General features: G+C 40.9%; 2 protein-coding genes across 3 annotated transcripts in view; one reads left to right on the top strand and one right to left on the bottom strand.

Moving 5' to 3' along the window:
* LOC120960171 (uncharacterized) overlaps positions 1 to 21,582 on the top strand; it is a 284,474-nt gene that overhangs the window by 222,823 nt on the left and 40,069 nt on the right. For both annotated transcript variants that reach the window (XM_049609379.1, XM_040384180.2), the window contains one exon: positions 3,188 to 3,603. In XM_049609379.1, coding sequence (XP_049465336.1) covers positions 3,198 to 3,603 — 406 coding nt within the window. In that variant the 5' untranslated portion in view covers positions 3,188 to 3,197. The remainder of the gene's footprint in view (positions 1 to 3,187; positions 3,604 to 21,582) is intronic.
* On the bottom strand, positions 17,901 to 21,267 carry LOC120960172 (alpha-1-macroglobulin-like). Its single transcript, XM_049609380.1, is given in 10 exon segments — positions 17,901 to 18,087; positions 18,090 to 18,322; positions 18,380 to 18,815; positions 18,897 to 19,106; positions 19,171 to 19,426; positions 19,494 to 19,588; positions 19,652 to 19,920; positions 19,983 to 20,661; positions 20,724 to 20,919; positions 20,994 to 21,267. Coding segments are annotated over 10 exon segments (2,490 nt in total). The 5' UTR covers positions 21,056 to 21,267; the 3' UTR covers positions 17,901 to 18,033.

Here is a 21,582-nt window from a genome sequence, read left to right as displayed (position 1 = left end):
TCGGAAAGGGAATGTTGCAGAGATTTGAACCTTTTGTGGTGTTTAGATTTTTTTTTACTTTGCTTCTTCTCAGTACCATACATAAAATTGGAGAAAATGGTGAAAAATAATAAGGCATAAAGGGTTTCCTACGACTTATTGGTCAGTTCCCATATTTTTTGGGCTCTGCTTACGATTTATTCATTCGTATCACATAGATTTTTAGTTCGTTCCCATAATTTATTGGTATCTTAGGATTAGATATCAATACAATTGAACAAACAAACTCAGGGAAACGCTAAAAAAATTGTGATAACACAACAAAAATATATACCAAAAAATAATGGAAACCATCCAATAAATCTTGGAAAACCCTGTAATTTTAATAAAATAGAAAAATGGAACAGAAAAACGACTAATTGTAGATTATTTATAAGTATTTTATGCAAAAATGTCATAATTGTAAATAAATCTTTTAAGTGTATGTTCTTTATCAACATAGTTTTTAAGTTTTATTGATAATCATGGTTAACCGATATAATAAGAAATATATTCAAATTTTGTTGTGAGAAAGGGAATAAAAAATGCATTACACAATGTAATGAAAATGAAATGATATTTACCTACAATTAAAGTTTTAAAACTGTTTTAGTTTTTGTAACAATGCTAGCTCTGGGAGGTAAAAAATACAAGAATTATGACCTATACGACAAAAGAGAACAAAGTGCAATTAAGTAGAAACCTAACAATAGATCACACATAAGGCAAACATTCAAGAACCTTTAACGTTTAATGGTAAGCGCTCTTTTTTAGTGCTAGAGTAACGTATGAGTTATTTCTTCATATATTTTGGGCATTTCGATGATTAAAAATTATCAGTTTTGTACGTTTTCTTCTGAATTTATCATCAATTTAACAATAAAGAATAGAATTATGCAAGATTCGTTATTTGCAAAGTTACTTGTTTCCACAATATGATCGATTTGTGATAGCAACCAAACCAAAAAAAGGCAACCCTTCAATCAACTCCGATCAAAACTTTGTGGTTAGCTTCTGCATCCCTTCTTCCTTGCAATTTTACATTAATGCAGTGTAGCTAGGGGGCTCCAACACAATTTGCCTCTAAATGCTTCGATTACAATGTGTCAGTCCGGTGTCAGCTGCAGCGAAAACGGGACTAAATCCCAGTTTTCTATTACGCTGCAACGTTTTGAACCGGGATGATCTGCAGCTGATGGAAAGGAAAAATTGACACCAACCGTCATGGACCAACAGTGTGCAGTGTGGTGCAGCTAGCTACAAAGCTTTTGACAAGAAGGGTAGAGGGTGAGAGAGAGAGAGAGAGCGAGCTGGCGGTGGCTTTTAATTTGTTATTGAACGGAAAACAGCACCGTGCTCAAAGCGTGCTCAAAATTTAAGGATGCTTTTGACGTCATTGAAAGTGGTAGTTTGACCCAAATTAAATCTGTCAAGAAGGGGCAAAGGAAAATAGAAAAGGCACACACACACACACACACACACACACACACGTATCCATGCACACAAACACTTAGAACGTGCTTGTGTGATTCCATTTTTGCTGCTAATCAAATGGTATCCTCTTAACCGTGGTAGCTTCAACCGGAATATTTGGCTTCATCTATACAAGATAAGGGGATACGTCGACGTTGGACAAGTACGCTCATAAGGGTACGCGAGCACTGTTTCGTAATCAATACACGTCAACGTTGGCACGTGTGCGTGTGCTCTAAAAGTCGATTCGATGGTGGCAGCGCCGACGGCTGCGAAAATGTCGACGGACGGTAATATTGATCCCTCAGCAAAAGGTTGCTGAAGAGGTTGTTTTCGGTCAAGGCTTCATCTTGAGTGGGATGGAACACAACACCCCACTGGGGGATTGTTGTAAAATTGCTTTTCCCGCCGGTGCCGGTAGGTGTCCAATTTGCCTGGGCAGGAGGACGGTGCACCGTGTTGGGCGGGTAGTTGGGTAGCCCTCTGATTTGCTGAGTGGAATTATCACTCGTACGATCTCGAGCGTGAAAGGGTCCTTTTACACACCGGCGTTCTAATGGGGGGATGTGTTTGTGAGCGGTACCGGCACTAATTGGTAGAATCTCGGCTGCAGAAGCAAAACGGGACAAAGCAACGAGCTACAACAAACACGCACAGAGGGAGCAATTCTTGGGAAGGCCAACGTAACGAGCCAGCGAGCAATAGTTTACCACATCGATCATCGATAGTGAAGCGTTGGTAATGCTGTTGAATGTGAGATATTTAGTTGGAAGAAGAAGAGAATATATAAAATCAGCTGTACAAACATGGTACTACGGAGTAACAGGCACGTGTGGCGTTCTAATTGGAAGAAAATGAAGGATCTACTGAATCCGGTTCGAAGGACCAAAATGTGTTTTTTTTTTTTCGTTTAGCCTTGTAGAGAAAAACTAAGAAAAAGTTGATGACAGTTAATTCAAAACGTTTTGTTTATCTCTACATTCTGTATGATTGTTTGGTGTTACTTTATTCTAATCAGATACACCCTAAACAAAGATAACTAGGGCTTTCATGTACATGGAGGCGCCTGGCTCCCCATAACATAATATATTAATAATCGTGGTTTTAACATTACATTGGCATTCCTTTTATAACAAAACTTTGTTCATTTATTCTCATTTTAAGGTTACTAAACTGCACGATCATATTCATATTGTAATTATTTTCCCATAAAGGCCAGCCTTGATTAGCTTGATGATGTGTTTAGCGGCGGAAAGCAGAACAACATTTTCTGAATCCTTTTCAAATCAATGCGCGAACGATCAAACATCATCTTTCCTTGTTTGTAGCAGAAAATGCTGATGGAACTTTAAACGTTCCCACTGCACCACGTAAACATACATACACAAAGCGAGTGGTAATTTTCCACCAAACATCAAAAGCGATAAAGCCTATCATTACGCGCGTCACGTTGGGAGTTGCTTTCCGGCGTGCGTTGCGTGCGAACCGTAAGAAAGCCAAAGGGGGGACCGCTCCATCTTCAACGTGTCGCTAATGTGCATTCCAGTTTTCTCCCTGCATTGCAGGAACATCACAGGGGAGGGGAGCGGGAGGGTCGGGAGTGTTTTTAATTTTCCAATCTAATGACATTTTTCCCACCCAGCAACGCGCAAACGATCGCGCTAACGTTCTTTCCTCAATTTCTGCCCCATTTCAGAGCCTCCCGGATGGATGGGTGGAAGCAGTGTGTGGTGACGGGGGTGACGGTGTTGCTCGTGCTGGTAGCCACCCAGCTGCCCCCGGTCGGCTCGAACGCAACCGAAGCGCGCGGACAGCGGCCGGGTGGTCGCGACCGTTCCACCGGCTCGACCGCCATAGCGTCCCTCTCGTCGGCATCGATAGCGGCCGCCCTTGCTTCGCGCCAAGCTACCGCGGGCAGCGGAAACGGCGGAAGCAGCAGCAGCAACAGTGGCAATGCCTCGAACGGTGCTGGTAACGGTAACAACGGTGGTGGGGGCAAATGTAATATCGCCCAGTTGCGTTGTGCCAACGGGACCTGCATACCGGCGTCGAAATTCTGCGACGGCAACTTCGATTGCCTTGATAAGAGCGACGAGCCGAAAGCTTGTACAGGTAAGTGCGCTTTGATTACTTCCTTCTTTTTTATTTTTTTATTTTTTGGGGTCTAACTTGGATAAAAGGAAGAGTCGGAAAAGGGCGACGGCGTACTTGAGAGTTATGAGTTTGAAGTGGGGGAGACCGCTCCACTCGTTTTGATTTTTATGTCACACCGTCACAGCGGGTCGGAATTTGCTTCTTCAGACCTTTTTTGTTGTTTTACTTCCCTTTCAATGAGTCTTACAAATGCCTCCACTCCTCTCTCGCGGGAATAAAGAATGCGAAAAATGGGAATGTGCAAGTCTTGCCGGGGCGGTTAATACTCCTTTGTTCCCGGGGCAATGTGTTTGCAATTGAGCCTTTCCGAAATGGATGGAAACAATTTTTTGTTTCGTCTTCTCTCTCTCTGCACAACGCAAGGCTTTTTGGTGCGCAAGGCCATCGTAAATTGTTGAATTGCTTCACGTGTCGTTTCGTTTCCATTTAGCCAACCCCGCTGGAAAACGGTAACGAGCTCTGGTGCAGTGAATCGTAGCCAATCTTTGCCTCCAAAAAAGGCCCCGCGCGTATGTTCGTCCACGAAACTTCATCAAAATTGGAAAAGAAGCTGATCCTCAGCTCAGCAAGTTGCTTGTGTGTGTGTTTGTTCTTTTTTTTCACTTCTTTTATTTCATTTCTTCTCCTCCTTGCCTTACCTGGTCCCAACCACAGCACAGGAGCTGGCTTTGTTCGCGTTGTAACACGGCTCGCGTGGTTAGTGGCGCCCGGTGTAAAATGAATCACCCTGTTGCGCCGGAAGCAAATGGACGTTTGATTGTTGTTTTTCGCTCGTGTTGTTGCTTTGTCTCGGGAGCGGGCAGGTTATTCTTTTCCTTCTGTTTTCCTGGTACTGGGCCGAAATTGTTTGCCATATAACCTCCCTGCGGCGCACGCGGGGCAGTCGCTATGCACGCAAACACACTCTCACAAGCTTTATGAAAAGCGGTGCAATTGAGCTTTTGAATTAAATTTTCGGCGCTTGATTGTCGCTCAGCGTGGGTTTTTTGTTTTGCGCGAGGCTTTCGCGGGCGGGCAATATAAAGAGGGAATAATATAAATTTCATGCAGCCATAAAAAAGCTGCACGGGCCGTGCCCGCTTTTGGCTCAGTAGACCTCAACGAAGGGTTCAATTTTCTTTTTAGCTTTCGGCTCTGAGCAATTTGTTTGTAGATAATGTTTGGAAATGAAGTTAACTGACTTATTAAATTGGTTAAAATGTTATGTTATTAGACATGTGGCCAAGACAGCGACCAAATGGTGCAAAAATGGTATCGTGTTTAGGAAATTAACTATAATTTGTGGCTGAAAAAACAAATTTTGATTATAGTTGTATTTAAAACTATTGTTTAGCTGCCGAAAAACTTCAATTAAATTTTGGCTCTTGAGTATCAATTTTTGACGGTGCGCATCAATGTTTTGCTCCAACTCACCTAATTTGTTTCTTCAGTCAACAATTTTAGACTCTTTTAATAATCATAATAAATTTAAAATATATTTGAACAAATTCATGATAACTAGAATTTCACAATTTAACAAAAACATTACAAAATCGTAAAATTTGGTTGGTATCAATATAAAAAAACTCATGAAATTTAATTAATTCTCAAAACATTCTTTGTACCTAAAATACTTACCAACTTCATTCACTTTATGAGATATTTTAAAATGAGCATAACAATTTTTATATTTATAATTATTTCAATGAAATAATGATTTATCAAATTTTATTTTAATAATTTTGAAGCACACAGTTTCAGATTGAAAGTTTCAGTTTTTAAAACAAACAAATGGCAGTCAAAAACTAATACTGAACTTTGTTGTCTTACAGACACAAATAGACAAAAATTCAACTATATGAACAACAATACTGATGCATTTGCTAAAAAGCCGAATGAATGATTAATTATTTATTAATAAATAACTTAAATAGTTACAAATGTAATGATCATCATCTCGATACGAATAGAATCAAATGCTATAATTCACTTTAAATGATAGAAACAATTAAACAAAAAAAAAATCATTGTTAAAAACTCTTTAGTCCTCAAACCTAACATCTCAAGTGGTATAGTGTACTTCCTTAGTTTTCACTTTAAAACAGCTTTACCCAAAATGACAAGCTTCAAAACTTTGTCCATACATATTTTTTACAATTTAACACAAACCTTCACTCACAATGGTTTTGACGAGCGAAAAGTCGAACAAACAAAGTTGTTCCTTCAAAGTCTGCTAAGCCAAATTCAGCTTTTTTGTTGGCCCACCATTTAATCTCTACAACCACACAACACTGAAAAAAAGTAATTCTCAATTTTTCCAATCAAATCCCATTCAACTCTGAAGCGGTCGAGGCGAAAAAAACTCTTCCTTCCCGGCGCGGTAATCAGCATTGACGGTACTTTATACCGTCTTTTTGCCCCGGTCTAGCTGTTCCTATTTTTCTACGAGCTCCCCGTTTTGTGCCCTATCATTATCGCCTGGCAATAATCATTCGCTTCTCACGATGGACCACTTGGGCGACGGCAGTGACTGCCGGCCGAAAACTGTGCAAACTGCACTGTGTCGGTGCATTAAAAGTGAACTGCTTTTTGATATCACGGTGCAGCCGCCAACCAGATGTTTCGGTCCCGTGGCAGCGAGGTAGAGGTAAAGTCGTTATCATTGATCCTTGCTTTCGACGCTTTGGAGGGCTCACCGTGTGTTCGATGGGAAACAAAACTTTTTCTTTTCCCTTTGGGGGTCTGTTTTTTTTCCTTCTTTTTCCGGTTGCAGTCAAGCACAAAATGCACACAAAAGCTCTTACCGCTCGGGGGCTTTCATGGTGGTATAGAAAATTTTATTCTCAGCTAGCCGGCAGAAGAAACCCATCACCAAGCGGTAAAGTTTTGGGGCAAAAGTTTTAACGACCATGAGACCATCGAGTTCGTGAAAAGCAGTGAAAAGCCTCCAAAAACTAGCGGAAAGAACCGAGTGGGCATAAAGGCGAGTAGCGAAAAGCGAAAAACTGCAACTTTAACTCACACAAACACAGAAATGGACAGTTGAGAGAGAAAATTGTACTCTCCGTTCGGACATCCGGTTGGGAAATGACCGCGCAAAATTTGTTGTCTCTCGAGTCGAGTGTGTCACCGGTAAAGGGGGTGTCTGTGGTCAACGCCGGTGAACGGATTTCCGGAAAGGAAGATCACGTTCCAAGGCTGTGCCCGTTTCGGAACCTGCTGCGGAACCTGGCAGGCGATCGGAATGCGGTCCGATAAACTTTGCTTTCCGGCTTCGGGCTGTGTTCTGGCAAACTCAAGGCACACTGTCACCCTAGGATGAGAAGATTGTAAAAAAACAAGACAATGTAGACTAGAGAAGTAGAACACACAAAAAAGAGCGACTTATGATTGAATATGAGGCCAAAGTAACTTTTGCGTAAAGTGTATTATAAGTGGAAAGTTGACGAAGAAAAAGAGTTGTGTCTGTGTGTGAATGTTGTTCACGAGGTTAACAAAGCTTTGATGTTGTAGGTTAAATTTTTCAAACTAAAAGTTGTTTAAAAATGTTTTAATGTTTTCGACAAAAAACTTAATATTTGTTTTTCTTCTTTTATTTATACCTTTTACTAAGAAAAAGAAGAAGAAAAAGAAAAAGAAAAAAAGAAGAAGAAGACAAAGAAGACTAAAAAGACGAAGAAGACGAAGAAGACGAAGAAGACGAAGAAGACGAAGAAGACGAAGAAGACGAAGAAGACCAAGAATAATAATATGAAGAAGAAGAAGAAGAAGAAGAAGAAGAAGAAGAAGAAGAAGAAGAAGAAGATGAAGAAAAATAGAAGAAGGAGATAAAACTCATTAAATGAATTTATTTCATGCACAGTCTGTCTATCTTTTTCAACTTGTCGGTCCGTTGTCGGTCAAGGCCTGTCTGTACCTTACTTGTAGGATTGGCTTTCAATGACTTTTAGATTCTCCCCATAGCAAGATCGTCAGTCCTACGTATGGCGGCTCGGACTATTTGGGGCTTGAAACCATGACGGACATGTTGTTAAGTCGTACGAGTTGACGACTGTACCATGAGGCCGGCTAACTGAGTATCTTAGCTTAACTCAAATATAACTTGAGGAAGATTAAGATGTTTTGTTAAGAACAAAAAGTTTAAGCAGACATACAAGAAGAAGTGTGAACAGAGCAAAATTTGGCAATGGACCGTGTTAGAGTTGTTTAGATGTTCTAAGCAACTAAAAGTATGCAATTTTATACTTAACGCTTAGTGTACATTTGATATGGCTGCGATGTTTAGTATTTTAAGGCTGTGATCAGACACACTAAAAAAACACTGTTACAAAACAATTTACAGATGGTTTGTAGCACATCATAATGCTTCGTAACGGTTATATTTTCGACCGATCATTTCATTCCCCCTATTGGAGCAGCGAAATCCAACCGAAATTGATTAATGCACACTCACGCTTGTACAATGCAAACAAACAATTTAAAACAATGTTAACTTAATTGTTATCGCTTAATTGAGCGCTCTCATTCAAGTTATCTGAAACCATTTGAATTTACTTCATTTTTTGAGGCGTATGCTGTGGGTAAATGATCAAATAGGAATGATAAAAATCGTCTGCAATGTAAGAATTTGTGATATTAATTTCGTAGCATCATCCTATAGATTTTGATGCGTTTTGAAACCATCGATAGATAGCCGTTAATTTGATAAGGTAAAAATGGGCTTTATTTTCGTATCTTTTTTAGCATTTGTAAAACCAATGCCCTAGAAATCGTAACGTATTGGAATCGTGTTAGACTTGTAAAAAATGCCACAATGCATTTTTTGTTGATTTCTCGATGTTTATCGCGTAATAAAACAGTTTTGAATTAACTATGCATTTATTTGGAAAAATGATAATTTATATGCAGTGTGCAACAATTGACAAATTGCACAATTACCTTCTAGCGCTATCCAGTTTGTTGTATTTTTAAGGATGTATGTACTCTTTTTGTATAAAAACAAATGGCATGCAGTAAAATAAAGAGGCTTATTGACTTTATCCCTTTAATAAAGGCATTATTTCAACTTACTTAAAAATATAATTGTATTAGAAATAAATCTTTTTCAAAACATGCATTTTGTAGCATTACAAGCTCTGCTTAACTCTAACGCAACCACTATTTCTGGCACTCTGCGGGACAGTCGTCTTCTTCGCAGATTTCGCAAACATTCTGCTTATCCACTTCGTACATTTTGATGGCGTTCTTATCTATAAGAATAGCTCAAAAGCATAGAATGTTATATTTTCCTTGGCAATATCACAACTAATTTCTATCAGCTACTTACTTGTATCATAATAGTCATACACAACCACATACGCAGGACGCTTCAGTGCTACCTTAAAGCGTCTGTACGCGGTCACGGTGAAACAGTTCCTCACGTTGCTCATATTTTTGTAGTATACAACGACGCTTGCGCCACCGTAACGAATCTCGAAATGCTGTGAAAAATTGTAAGACAAATTTATCAATTATCTGGTAAATGCTATCCAAATTAATTAATACTCCTACATCAATCGGATTCACCGTCGTCTGCTCGCTGATCGGATTGTGATCGACAACGTAACCGCTCGGTAACGTCACCTCGATCAGCGCCATGTTTGATCGACTTTCAGACACGGTGGGGATGAAGCTGACACACACCTTCAGCCTCAGCTCGTGGTCGGAGCTAGTTTTCTGTTTCTGTAAGTCTAGCTGGAATCGATTCTCGAAGTTCGTGAGATTCAAGCTGTATTGATAAATTACCTCCAGCAATCCAGCCCCAATACCCATTACTGTGATTTCGATCTTCCTTACGCCTTGCGGTGTGGTAATGTTTTGTATCATATTGCTGTATTTATCAAAACGCAACAATCGCGTACTCTGCTTGTACTTTAGCTGTACCGTATAGTCATTCCGGGATGGAGATATCTTGTTTGTCGTCCTGGACAGTGCTTTGAGACGCAAATAGGTATTTTCTTGGCCAGTAACACTGTCTATTTCGCTCCTCTGATTCACCAACCAACGCATTATTGGCAAAGCTTCTAGCAACTTGTTGGCCATCACATGCGATAGCAGAGCAAAAGACGTTGCCTCTACGCTGTTCGACGTGTTCCAATATCGTTCCGCTCCATTATTTGTGATGGTTGACACATCGATCAGCTTTTCGAACGCAGCGTCCTTTAGCCTGTGCCCATACAACATCATCGCATAGGTCACTATTGCCAAATCATTTGCACTTGTGATTAAATCCAATTGATCGCTCAGAAAACTCATTCCCTTTTCTATCACCACAGCGTGCTGCACTTTGGCGCTTTCATTTTCCAGCATGACTGCCAACACATACGACGTTAGTGCTACGTCACTGCGTTTATAGTGCAGATCGGTTTCGGTTTCTTTGAAACTTCCGGAATGGTGTTGTTGTGAGGCCAGCCAGTCAAATGCTTTCTCACGTTTAAGTCTATCAGTGAAGTATATATATTTAGCTGCATCTTGCAATGCATTTACTAGAAATGCAGTTTCAAATACCTTATTCCGCCATGAACCATTGGATTTGATGCATTTCTGTAGATCCACATTAATTAAAAATCTATTTACATTATCGTTGGATTCATATGGATGTGTTGACCCAATAGCAACCAGGTAGTCATGAACAACGAAATGAAGCATGTCTTTTATGCTTTCGCTACATCCACTAATATCTGCGCGAATATTGTCCAAGTTTTCCTGAACGGTGATCAGTAAGTTAGCTGTGGGAAAAATTCAATGTCGCGTTCATTGTGTTGACTATGGTGTGCGCATTACTCACGATTGACTCTGAGTTCGAACTTAACCGATCCTTTGTTGGCCTTTTTATCGATGCTTGGGTTCACCAAAAACGTTTGATTCTGGTGCGTGTCCATGAAAAATCCGAACGATTCAACTCTTGACTGTACCAAGCTTTCTGGCATGACCCGTATCACCTTCTCCAGAGCATCTGTCGCAATTCCATTGGATATAGAGGCTTTCACACGAACCATCATCTCACCGAGCTTCTTTGCTTTCACCAGGAATGAAATCGGTTTCCCCACCTTCGGTAGAACGTGAACCGATTTGGTGTAGTTTACATCTAGAACCAAACAGTGAAGTTAAGTATTATATTGTCTTTATTCCCTTTGATACCTACTTGCAATCGAACGTCCTATGATCTCCATCTCGTTGTTCTCATTATATAGCGTCACGTCAACGGTGTGTTCTTCTTGAAGGTTACTGATAAGAATAAATTGAATCTCGCTTGCTTCATCTCGCTTGATTGAATATGGCAAGCATTCCAAGATAAAGAACGGCTGGACCGTTGTGAACTCGATCGGTTTCTTAATGATACCCAACCCGACAACGGGATCAATCGAGAAGCCCGTAAGATACCAAGAGGTCGTTGTATCCGGCACAACCTCAGTCAACTTGAGACTACCAGAGCTTCCAATGGTCGCATTCTTCCAAAGCCATGACTCCACGAACTGTTTCCTGACCACCGTTTGCTCCATGTGCTGTCCATTGCGCTCTGATTTATGATTGTAGTTTTGAACAAAGAAGTCGTCCAGTGTCCTGGCAAACAGTCCCATGGTCTTTAAAAACGAATCATCCATTATGTCCTTTTAAATCCTCACTAGATATATATGTTGGACTCTTTATACTTACGTGAAACAGGTCGAATTCATTTGTATCATACGAATGGAACCCGTCAAACACCTTCAAGAAGTCTTCCCAGAACAGGTCGTGGTTCTGGTTAAACAAAAGCAAGGCTTTGTCATACGCAGCCAGCCCAACGTACGCTCCTGGGCGTCCAGACATGCTCAGCTCGATTTGTCGTCCCGGCTTGATCTTATACTCGTCAATGCTTAAATCAAACTGTTTCCACACAACATGAATAAGTGTTACTTTAAGCAACGTTACAATTGCAATTGCTTACATTATTGCGAAACTCTTGGAAATCAAGATCCATGCAGTCATACACCACAGTGCGGCCCACTACGGTAGCGATGAGAATTTTCGCCTTCGGAATCATCTTTTCCGTTGCGTTCAGTTGCAGGTGATAAGTCATTTCCTTATTAAGCTTTATGAAATCTGCATCGATTATGTTGCCCTTTGACACAACATAGTACACGAAGAAAGTCGTGCGCTCCGTGCACGTCACCATGAATCGCATCAGTTTGTACAGATTGATGCTAGAAGGAATTCAATTATTGTATAAACCTAACATTCAACATAATTAAAATCCTTAACTGATACTCACGATGATTTCAGCTCCAATTTGATGTAAGCATTCGTGTAGGATTCTTCTTTATACATTGTTTCCTCGAAGATCAATCCATTTTGATCATTTAAAAACTAAAAATGAGTAAAAATTCAAGAGCTTGTTTGAATGAGACAACAAATTTGCAGCACTTACGCTAACATCTATTGATTCGATACCCTCACTTGGTTGCAGCTCGAGCTTGACCAATCCATCGTTATCACTCGTGACTGTCGTTCCGAATCCTATACCGGATACCTCCACTTTACCGGTAATGCCTGTGGCTGGCGTTCCATCATGGTGTGTAAACTGAAGCACACACTTAAACGGGAGTCCAGGGTGAAAATGTGGATTCCCTTTGATCAACTGTACACGGTACGCATGCTTGTATACCGTTATTTGTGACTGTTTCACCACCGTACGATCTATGAAGAGATATTTCTTATTTAATCACTATTAGCAACGGTATCTCGAACATTCTTACTTGTGTAGTGCTCGATGAACGTCACCTTCACTCGCACATTCTGCTGATCTACGTACATTTCAAATTTATCAAAAAACAGCAGCTCTACTTGACCCGTTCCATACACAGTCAGTTCTTTCTTCTGATCTATCATATCGTCGTCTAGGTACAGCTCCACCTTGGCCACTCCTTGCACAGGTTTTCCAAAGTAATCGTTCGCTTCGATTGTGAGGTTTAGAGCTTGATGCTCTTCCAGTGGAATCACCGATGGCATGACCTGCACGTCGAACGTTGACAACACATACTCCTTCACCTCAAACGTCTTTGACACAAGCTCTTCTCCCTCCACCTGCACCAAGATATTCCAGATTCCGAGTATAGGAGTAGGTGCTATCTGCAGATCGCCCTCAAACACACCGGCATACAGTTTTGCCGTGGACCATTTGTGAATCACATTGCGCTGAGGATCTTCTATAGTCACATGAACCGACTTGACCCTCGCCGGTGGCTTCAGCTCCGTGTCCAGCACGATCACACGGAAGTTCACCTTATCTCCCGGATTGAAGATTGGTTTGTCAATTTGTATCAGTCCCGCTACGGATTTTTTTAGATACAGCAGCTCTGTCTCCATGTGAAAGTTAAAGCCTTGTCGTCCATCGATAGTAATTTTGTAGTTTCCAGATGACAGATTATCCGGAATCTGCAAAAGCACATTTTTTTTTAGTTGTAAGCGTTGCAGCTTTCAAGCACTCTTCTTACGCTAAAACTGATCATTCGAATAGAATTACGTTGCACGTCGATCATCCTGGTAACATTCAGAACGCTTAAACCATTATCAATTCGACCTTCAAGCGTCACCATCAAGTCCATCTTGCTTGGATTTGAATAAAAGTTGCTGATCGTCAGTGTGTAGTTCTGGTTGTCCCGGATATATTTTGGACCCACGAAAAGAAGACTTGAACAAGACGTAGTTTCCAAATTATTTCAAACTGGATCAATTTGCACAGGACTTCCACCACGTTGGTTCTTACCCATTAGCAGCACCTATGAAGACTATTACTGTTAATATTCGTGAACTTATAAACTGCCACATGGTTGGTTTGGACGTTGTGTGATCTCGCGTCTTATTCGGATGCCGTCCACGATTGAAATGAATTATGGACCGTTTGCATTCCTATGAGTGGAGCTGTATTGTTGTTATTAGGATTGGGGGATTTCCCGCTCGCAAATTATATCTCGTGGATAATCCGCTTGGCAAGAGTAACTTATTTTTGTGTCTTTCGTTACCCCTAGCCCATACTTTGCAGGAAGGCCCCTTCGCGCTACGCACTCTCACTCCATTATCCCATTCCATGACCAAACGCTCCCACTATCGAAGTGTTGATAAAAAAAACACTATCTGCATGAGACACATAATCGCATTCCTCCGGACCTCCATTGTCAAACGCTCCCACCGTTGTGGTGGTAAGGTAATTTGCCAATTGTTGCCTACTTAAGGGAACAACTGTTTTGTTTAATTCAGATGGGATGGTCAAAACCACAATATTCATTTTATGTGTGTGTGGTATACATAGTTTTGGCCTAAAAATTAGTGTGTATGTTTTTTTGAGGCTCAAAGGATGAATAATGTAAAAAAAAATGATTGTTACGGCAATTCCAAAGTCAAATAATTGTACACTGACAAAAACTCAAAATTCTGCAAATGAAAAACTTTAAACCCTATAATTATTGAATATTCTCCAATACACTGAAACTTATGAAAAAGAGTCCTGAAATCGATGTGTTTTTATCGAACTGTGCTTATGATAATTTACGTTGGACCTTGGTTTATGCCGGAGTTCTGAAAAATTAATAGCAAATCAGCAAATCATAAACAAAACCAGGCCAAAAATCATGATACGTTGGAAAGAGAAGACCATTGACTGTGCAAAAGAATGGAAGCAATTTATTTGTTCCATTTAATGAACAATGGACTAAATCCATCCTTTTTTGAACGGAATCAGTTAACATGTTTTAATCTTTTCGAAAAAAAAAAATGTTTTTTATTGTTGTTACATAATTCAAATTCGAATGCGAAGAAAACGTATACATTAATTCGTCAGCAGATGCAGATTGCTTTCTAGTGGTGGGTTTAATGGTGGACGCAATGAGCGGCTGCCCGTCAGTTTAGGGACCCCGTGGATGGCTAGCCCAGAGTATATAACACTTTGTAGACTCCCGTGAGGAGCCCCGAGGACACTGGATGATGGGGCTCCGGGACAGAGCTCCTCCCTCCAACCCCTCCCCACGACGCTTCTCAACGATTAGGGCCCACGGCACACTAAACCAACCACTGATTGTTTCGACCGTTACGATTTGGGTCTGCGTTCGGATCACTGTTTGAGGGGCATCATTTCCTTCTGTTTCGGCAGCAGCAGCATCACTTGTGGCTCTATAATCATCAAAATATCCACCGACTTGGACGACTTCTCAGGTTGGAAAGCTCAGCAAATATTACATTAAACTAGTGATGGGAAAATGAAGCTTTGATCGAAATCGATTCCGGCTAGCTCCGATTTGTTATGGAATCGATTCCGGATAGTGAGTTCAGAATTGGCTTCGGAATCGGAATTGGTTAAAACTCAAATATATATTGCTACACACGTAGCAACATGTAGGAATTTGAGATATCAATTGCGTAGCATTATCCTGTAGATCATGAAGCGTTTCGAAGCCATTGGTCTAAAGCCATTAATTTAAGTCGGTAAAAGTTGAGCTTTATTTTTGTATGATACTAGCGTTTGGAAAACCAATGCCCTAGAACTTCAATCGTATTGGAATCGTATTACGAATGCAAAAAAATGCAACAACGCATTTGTTACGACGTTGGCAACAGGACTTTTTCTTTCGTCCAAAGCTGCTAAAAATCAAACTATTGCAAGTGTTTTTTAAACAGTCAGTTTTATTATTTATGACGCCAAAAAAATCTTCGCTTGTGTCACTTTTGTTGAAAGAGTGACCTTTATCTTTCACTTAGCCTCGATCGGGACACTTCGGGAATGCTCGGCCCGCTTAGTGGTAGACACTGACCACACTTAACCTTTACTGTGTCGCCCACTTTAGAGGAATAACAGTAATTAACGCGCTGCCAGCAAATCGATCGTTAATAATTATAACAATCTATATATTGTTAATTTGCCGATGTTTATCGCGTAATAAAACCATTTTGAATGAACGTTTTAGAAAAGCGGGTAATTTATATGCAGTGTGCAAGTGCGCAATTGGGTGGTGTGTAACAGATGGAAAATTGTCCTACTGTCTCTTGGCGTGTTGCATAGCGCCGATATCCAGTTTTTCATTTTATTAAGAAAATATGTATTTTTTATAAAAATAAATGAAAACAAATGAACAAGACTATTGATGCTACCCCTCCACCCTTTGATGAGCGAATTTTTCATCTTTTCAATGATTTTAAATGAATTAGGAAAAATAATTTTCCTTAAAATTCTGCTTGTCCACTTCGTCCACAATTTGATGGGGTTCAGATCTAAAAGAATAGTTCAAAAGCACATAATAATAAAATTTCCTCGGTATTTCCACAACATATAATCATGACCTACTCACTTGTATCACAATAGTCGTACACAACCACATACACCGGACGCTTCAGTGCCACCTTGAAGCGTTTGTAGGCGGGTACGGTGAAACAGTTTCGCTCGGAGCCCATACTGTTGTAGTACAAAACGACCGAAGTGCCACCGTAACGGATTTCAATGCGCTGTGAAAGAAAGGCCGAGTTGATTGAATGAAAATTTCAAGTATCCTACGTACCAAACATAGCAATAATCTTACCTATATCGGATTCTCTGTCGGCTGCTCGCTGATCGGATTGCGATCAACCGCGTAACCGCTCGGTAAGGTCACCTCGATCAGTGCCATGTTCGATCAACTGTCACGCAGAGTGGGGATATAGTTGGCACACACATTCAGCCTCAACTCATTGTCGGAGCTTGTGTTCTGTTTCAGCAAGTCTAGCTGGAATCGATTCTCGAAGTGCATAAGATTTAAGCTATATCGAAAAAAAAACCTCCAGATGCCCAGCCCCAACACCCGCTACGCTGATTTCGAGCATTTTTACGTTCTGCGGTATGGTTATGTTTTTGTATCGTTGTCATATGAGTCAAAACGGAACCATTTCGTATTCTTCTTGTACATCACCTGTACATGAAAATCGTTTCGATTAAGAGATACCTTTTTCGGACAGCGATAGAGATACCTATACTGGACAGCGTTTTGAGACGTATATAGGTATTTTGTTGCCCAGAAACACTGTCTATTACGCTTCTCTGATTCACCAACCATCGCAATATTGGCAAAGCCTCTAGCAACTTGTTGGCCAACACATGTGATAGCAAAGCGTAAGACGTTGCCACTACGCTGTTCGACGTGTTCCAATATCGTTCCGCTCCATTATTTGTGATGGTTGACATATCGATCAGCTTTTCGAACGCAGCGTTCTTCAGGCTGTGCCCGTGCAACATCATTGCATAGGTCACTATTGCCAAATCATTTGCGCTTGTGATTAAATCGAATTGCATGCTCAGAAACCTCGATCACCACAGCGTGAACACAGCGTGATCGAAGAATTCCAATTCCACAGCGTGCTTTACTTTGGCGCTTTCGTTGTCTAGCATGGCTGCCAATACGTAGGATGTCAGTGCTATTTCACTACGTTTATAATGCGTATCGGACTCGGCTTCTTTGAAACTTCCGAAATGTTACTGTCGAGAGGCAAGCCAGTCAAATGCCTTCTCTAATTTAACATTACTTGTCTGGCGCACATTCTTGGGTGCAGTATCCAGCGTATTGGCTACAAATGCAGTATAAAAGATTTTGCTAACATTATTCGTCACGTTATCAAATAAACCATTCGAATTCAAGCAAGTCATTAGCAACATATATTCTTTACTCAACACATTTACTGCATTTTCGGGAAGATTCTGTTCTTTGGGTCCACATGCAATCAGATAATCAGCGACAGCAAAATTAAGTCCCAATCTTATCACATTCCTACAAGAAGGCGATGCAGTACGAAGATCATTTAAATTTTCTTTGACCTGATTCCGTAAGTTGGCTGCAGGGACGATACAATTTGATTTTAATGTGTTAGCTGGAAAAATCTTTTATTGAATACTCACGATTAACTCTAAGCCCGATCGCTCTTGATCCTGTAAGTTTCTATGGCCTCCTCCGTCTCGTGGACTGTATTAAGTGGGGGAGCAAGTACTCTCGAGCAAAAGCCTTGAACTAGGCTGGCACCCCGATGCAAACCGCCTATCTAACAACGGAATTTACCAAACACGTCTTGCCACTCTTAACGAGAATTGAATTTCCCAAGAAGAGCAATGATCATCAAAAACGTTGAGGAAAATAAGTTTATTGCACTGGAATTCTAACTCGAATTATTCGTTATTTCTGAGGTGTTCTTATCAGGAGCCTACGTGCTCCGTTAGCGATACATACATTTTCTTATTTAATTCTCGTGGCGTTGACACTATTTAAACTGGATTCTGTTTAAATGGGATATCTGTCTAACAGGAAAAACCATGTAATACGTGTTGCCTATGCTTGGGCGTTATTACTTCATTGCCTAAGTTGCGGGTGTGTTCTGCCTATCTCAAAATCCAACAGATCCGTTATCGGCCTTTTTGTCGATGTTTGGATTCACCGGTACAACGTTCGATTCTGGTGCGAGTCCATGAAAAATCCGAACGATTGTACTCCTGACTGTACCAAGCTTTCTGGCATAACTCGTATCACCTTCTCCAGTGCATCCGTTGCAAGTCCAATGGCTATAGAGGCTTTCACACGAACCATCATCTCACCGAGCTTCTTTGCTTTCACTAGAAATGATACAGGTTTTTCCACCTTTGGAGATACACTCACCGATTTGGTGTAGCTTACGTCTAGAATAAAAAGGTGAAGTTAAGTATTATATTGTCATTATTCCCTTTGATACTTACTTGAAATCGAACGTCCGAGGAACTCCATCTCGTTGTTCTCATTGTACAGCGTCACGTCAACGGTGTACTCTTCTTGAAGGTTGCTGATAAGAATAAATTGTATCTCGATCGCCTCACCTCGCTTGATTGAATATGGTAAGCTTTCCATAACGATCAACGGCTGCACTGTTGTGAGCTCGATTGGTTTCTTAATGATACCCAACCCGTACACGGGATCGATCGAGAAGCCCGTCAGATACCAGGTGGTCGTTGTATCCGGTACAACCTCAATCAGCTTGAGAGTACCGGAATTTCCAATGATCGCAGTCTTCCACAACCATGATTCTAGAAACTGTTTCCTAAACACTGTTCCGTCCGCCTGCTGTCCACTGCGTGCCGATTTATCATTGGATTCATCAAACATAATATTATCCATTCTGGCAAACAGTCCCATGTTCTAAAATACGAATCAATCGAAGCATTTTTTTTTTTAATTTAAAATCTCACTAAGGTAATTATGCTAAAATCTTATATTTACGTGAAAGAGGTCGAATTCATTTGTATAATATGAATGGAACCCGTCAAACAGCTTTAAGAAGTCTTCCCAGAACAGGTCGTGGTTCTTGTTGAACAACAGCAAGGATTTGTCATACGCGGCCAACCCAACGTACGCTCCTGGGCGTCCAGACATGCTCAGCTCGATTTGTCGTCCCGGTTTGATCTCTTGCTCGTCAATGCTTAAATCAAACTGTTTTCATACAACACGAATAAGCAATTCTTCAAACAACATACTTAACACAATGGCCACTTACGTTATTACGAAACCCTTGGAAATCAATATCCACAATATCGTTCACCATCGTACGATTCACTAGGGTAGCGACGAGAATTTTCGCCTTCGGAATCATCTTTTCTGTTGCGTTCAGCTGCAACAGGTACTTCGTTCGCTTGTTTGGTCTCATAAAGCCTGCATCGATGATGTTGCCCTTTGACACAACATAGTACACGAAGAATGTCATGCGCTCAGTGCACGTCACCGTGAATCGCATCAATTTGTACAGTTTGATGCTAAAACAAGTCAGGTTATACTGTACATTACACTGCCTGTTTCACTTTGTAGCTGGTCTTTACTCACGGTGATTTCAGCTCTATTTTAATGTAAGCATTTGTAGCGAATACATCTCTGTCCACATTGTGTTCGAAGACAAATCCATCATTATTATTTACAAACTGCAAAATGAGTAAAGATTTATAATTATAATTTATTAAATCAACAAAAATTGAAACACTTACGCTAACATGCATTGATTCGATATCCTGATTTGGTTGTAACTCGAGCTTAATCAATCCATCGTTATCACTCGTTGCTGTCGTTTCGATTCCCATACCGGATACTTCTACTTTACCGGTAATGCCTGTGGCTGGCGTTCCATCATGGTATGTAAACTGAAGCACACACTTGAACGGGATTCCCGGGTGAAAATGAGGGCTCTCTTTGATCATCTCTACTCGGTACGCATGCTTGTATATCGTTATTTGTGACAGCTTCACCACCGTACGATCTGTGAAAAGAATATTAGGCATCACTAACAGTTTTCTAAGTGTTAATGAGCTGGACATTTACTTGTGTAGTGCTCGATGAACGTCACCTTCACTCGTACATCCGGCTGATCTTCGTACATTTCAAATTTACCAAAAAACAGCAGCTCTACTTGACCCTTTCCATACACATTCAGTTCTTTCTTCTGAACTATCAACTCGTCGTCTAGATAAAGCTCCACCTTGGCCACTCCTTGCACTGGCTTACCAAAGTGATAGTACGCTTCGATTGTAAGATTCACAGCTTGGTGCTCTTCCAGTGGAATCACCGATGGCATGACCTGCACGTCGAACGTTGACAACACATACTCCTTTACCTCAAACGTCTTTGACACAAGCTCTTCTCCCTCCACCTGCACCAAGATATTCCAGATTCCGAGCATTGGAGTAGGCGCTATCTGCAGATTACTCTCAAACACACCGGTATACAGCTTTGCCGAGGACCATGTATGAATCACATTGCGCTGAGGGTCTCGTATAGTCACATGAACTGATTTGACTTTCGCCGGTGGCTTTAGCTCCGTGTCCAGCACGATCACACGGAAGTTCACCGTATCGCCAGGTTTAAATACGGGCTTATCGACCTGTATTAGCCCCGATATCGATTTGCTGAGATACACCAGCTCTGCGTCCTGGTGAAAATTGAAGCCTTGCTGTCCATCGATGGTAATTTTGTAGTTCCCTTCAGCCAGATCCTCGGGCATCTGCAAAGGATCGTAAGTTTCATTCGTAAGCCTTATATCCAAACAGTATTCTCACTTCCTACATTGATGTTTATGATTCGGTTCATATTACGTCGCACGACGATCGTCTTGGTAAAGTTTAACACACTTAAACCATTATCAGTTTCGCCTTCTAGCTTCACTATCAAGTCCACTTTGGTTTGGTTTGAGTTAAAGTTGCTGATCACTAGTGTGTATTCCTGGTTGGTCCGGATATACTTCGGACCTACGACTAGCACCCTAGAAAATAATGTTTCAATTTGCAGTATCCAATTGATGAATTTGCACAGCTTTTCTAGCACTTTTGTTCCTACCCATGAGCAGCACCTATGCAGATTATCACGCTGAATAATCGTGACCTTATGAACTGCCACATGGTTGATTTGAATGTCGTGCAATTTTGCAGTCTTCTTTGGATGTTGTCGACGATTGAACTGAATTATGAACCTAAAGTGTATTACGATGAAATCTTTTATTTACACTTTTTATTACGCGACGATTAACACCGTTAGATGAGCCAGCAGCCTCTGTCTTGCTCCGGACGATCGCGGCTTTATATACTCTCCTTGACCCCTCTGTGAGAGAGAAAAACATTTGCCTTCCTTGTCTATATCTGATAAACCATCCACAGTCTCTACAGGTCGTTTGAATCGCTATCGGTGAAGCTGTGCTGTTATTATTGGGGATTTCCCACTCACAAATCATACCTCATGAACAATCCCCTTGGCAAGACTAAATCACTTTTGTGCCTCTCGTTACCACTGCTCCATACTTTGATGCAATCGCGTTGCACACATCCCATTCCATGATCAAACGCTCACACTATCGAGGTGTTGATAAAAAATCACCATCTGCATGAGACAAATAATCGCATTCTTCCGAATCCTCCATTGCCGAACGTTC

Source organism: Anopheles coluzzii, chromosome 3, assembly GCF_943734685.1.
Source record: "Anopheles coluzzii chromosome 3, AcolN3, whole genome shotgun sequence".
NCBI lineage: Eukaryota > Metazoa > Arthropoda > Insecta > Diptera > Culicidae > Anopheles > Anopheles coluzzii.
Note: the sequence above shows the minus strand (reverse complement) of the source record. Positions and strands in the feature narration are given on the sequence as shown.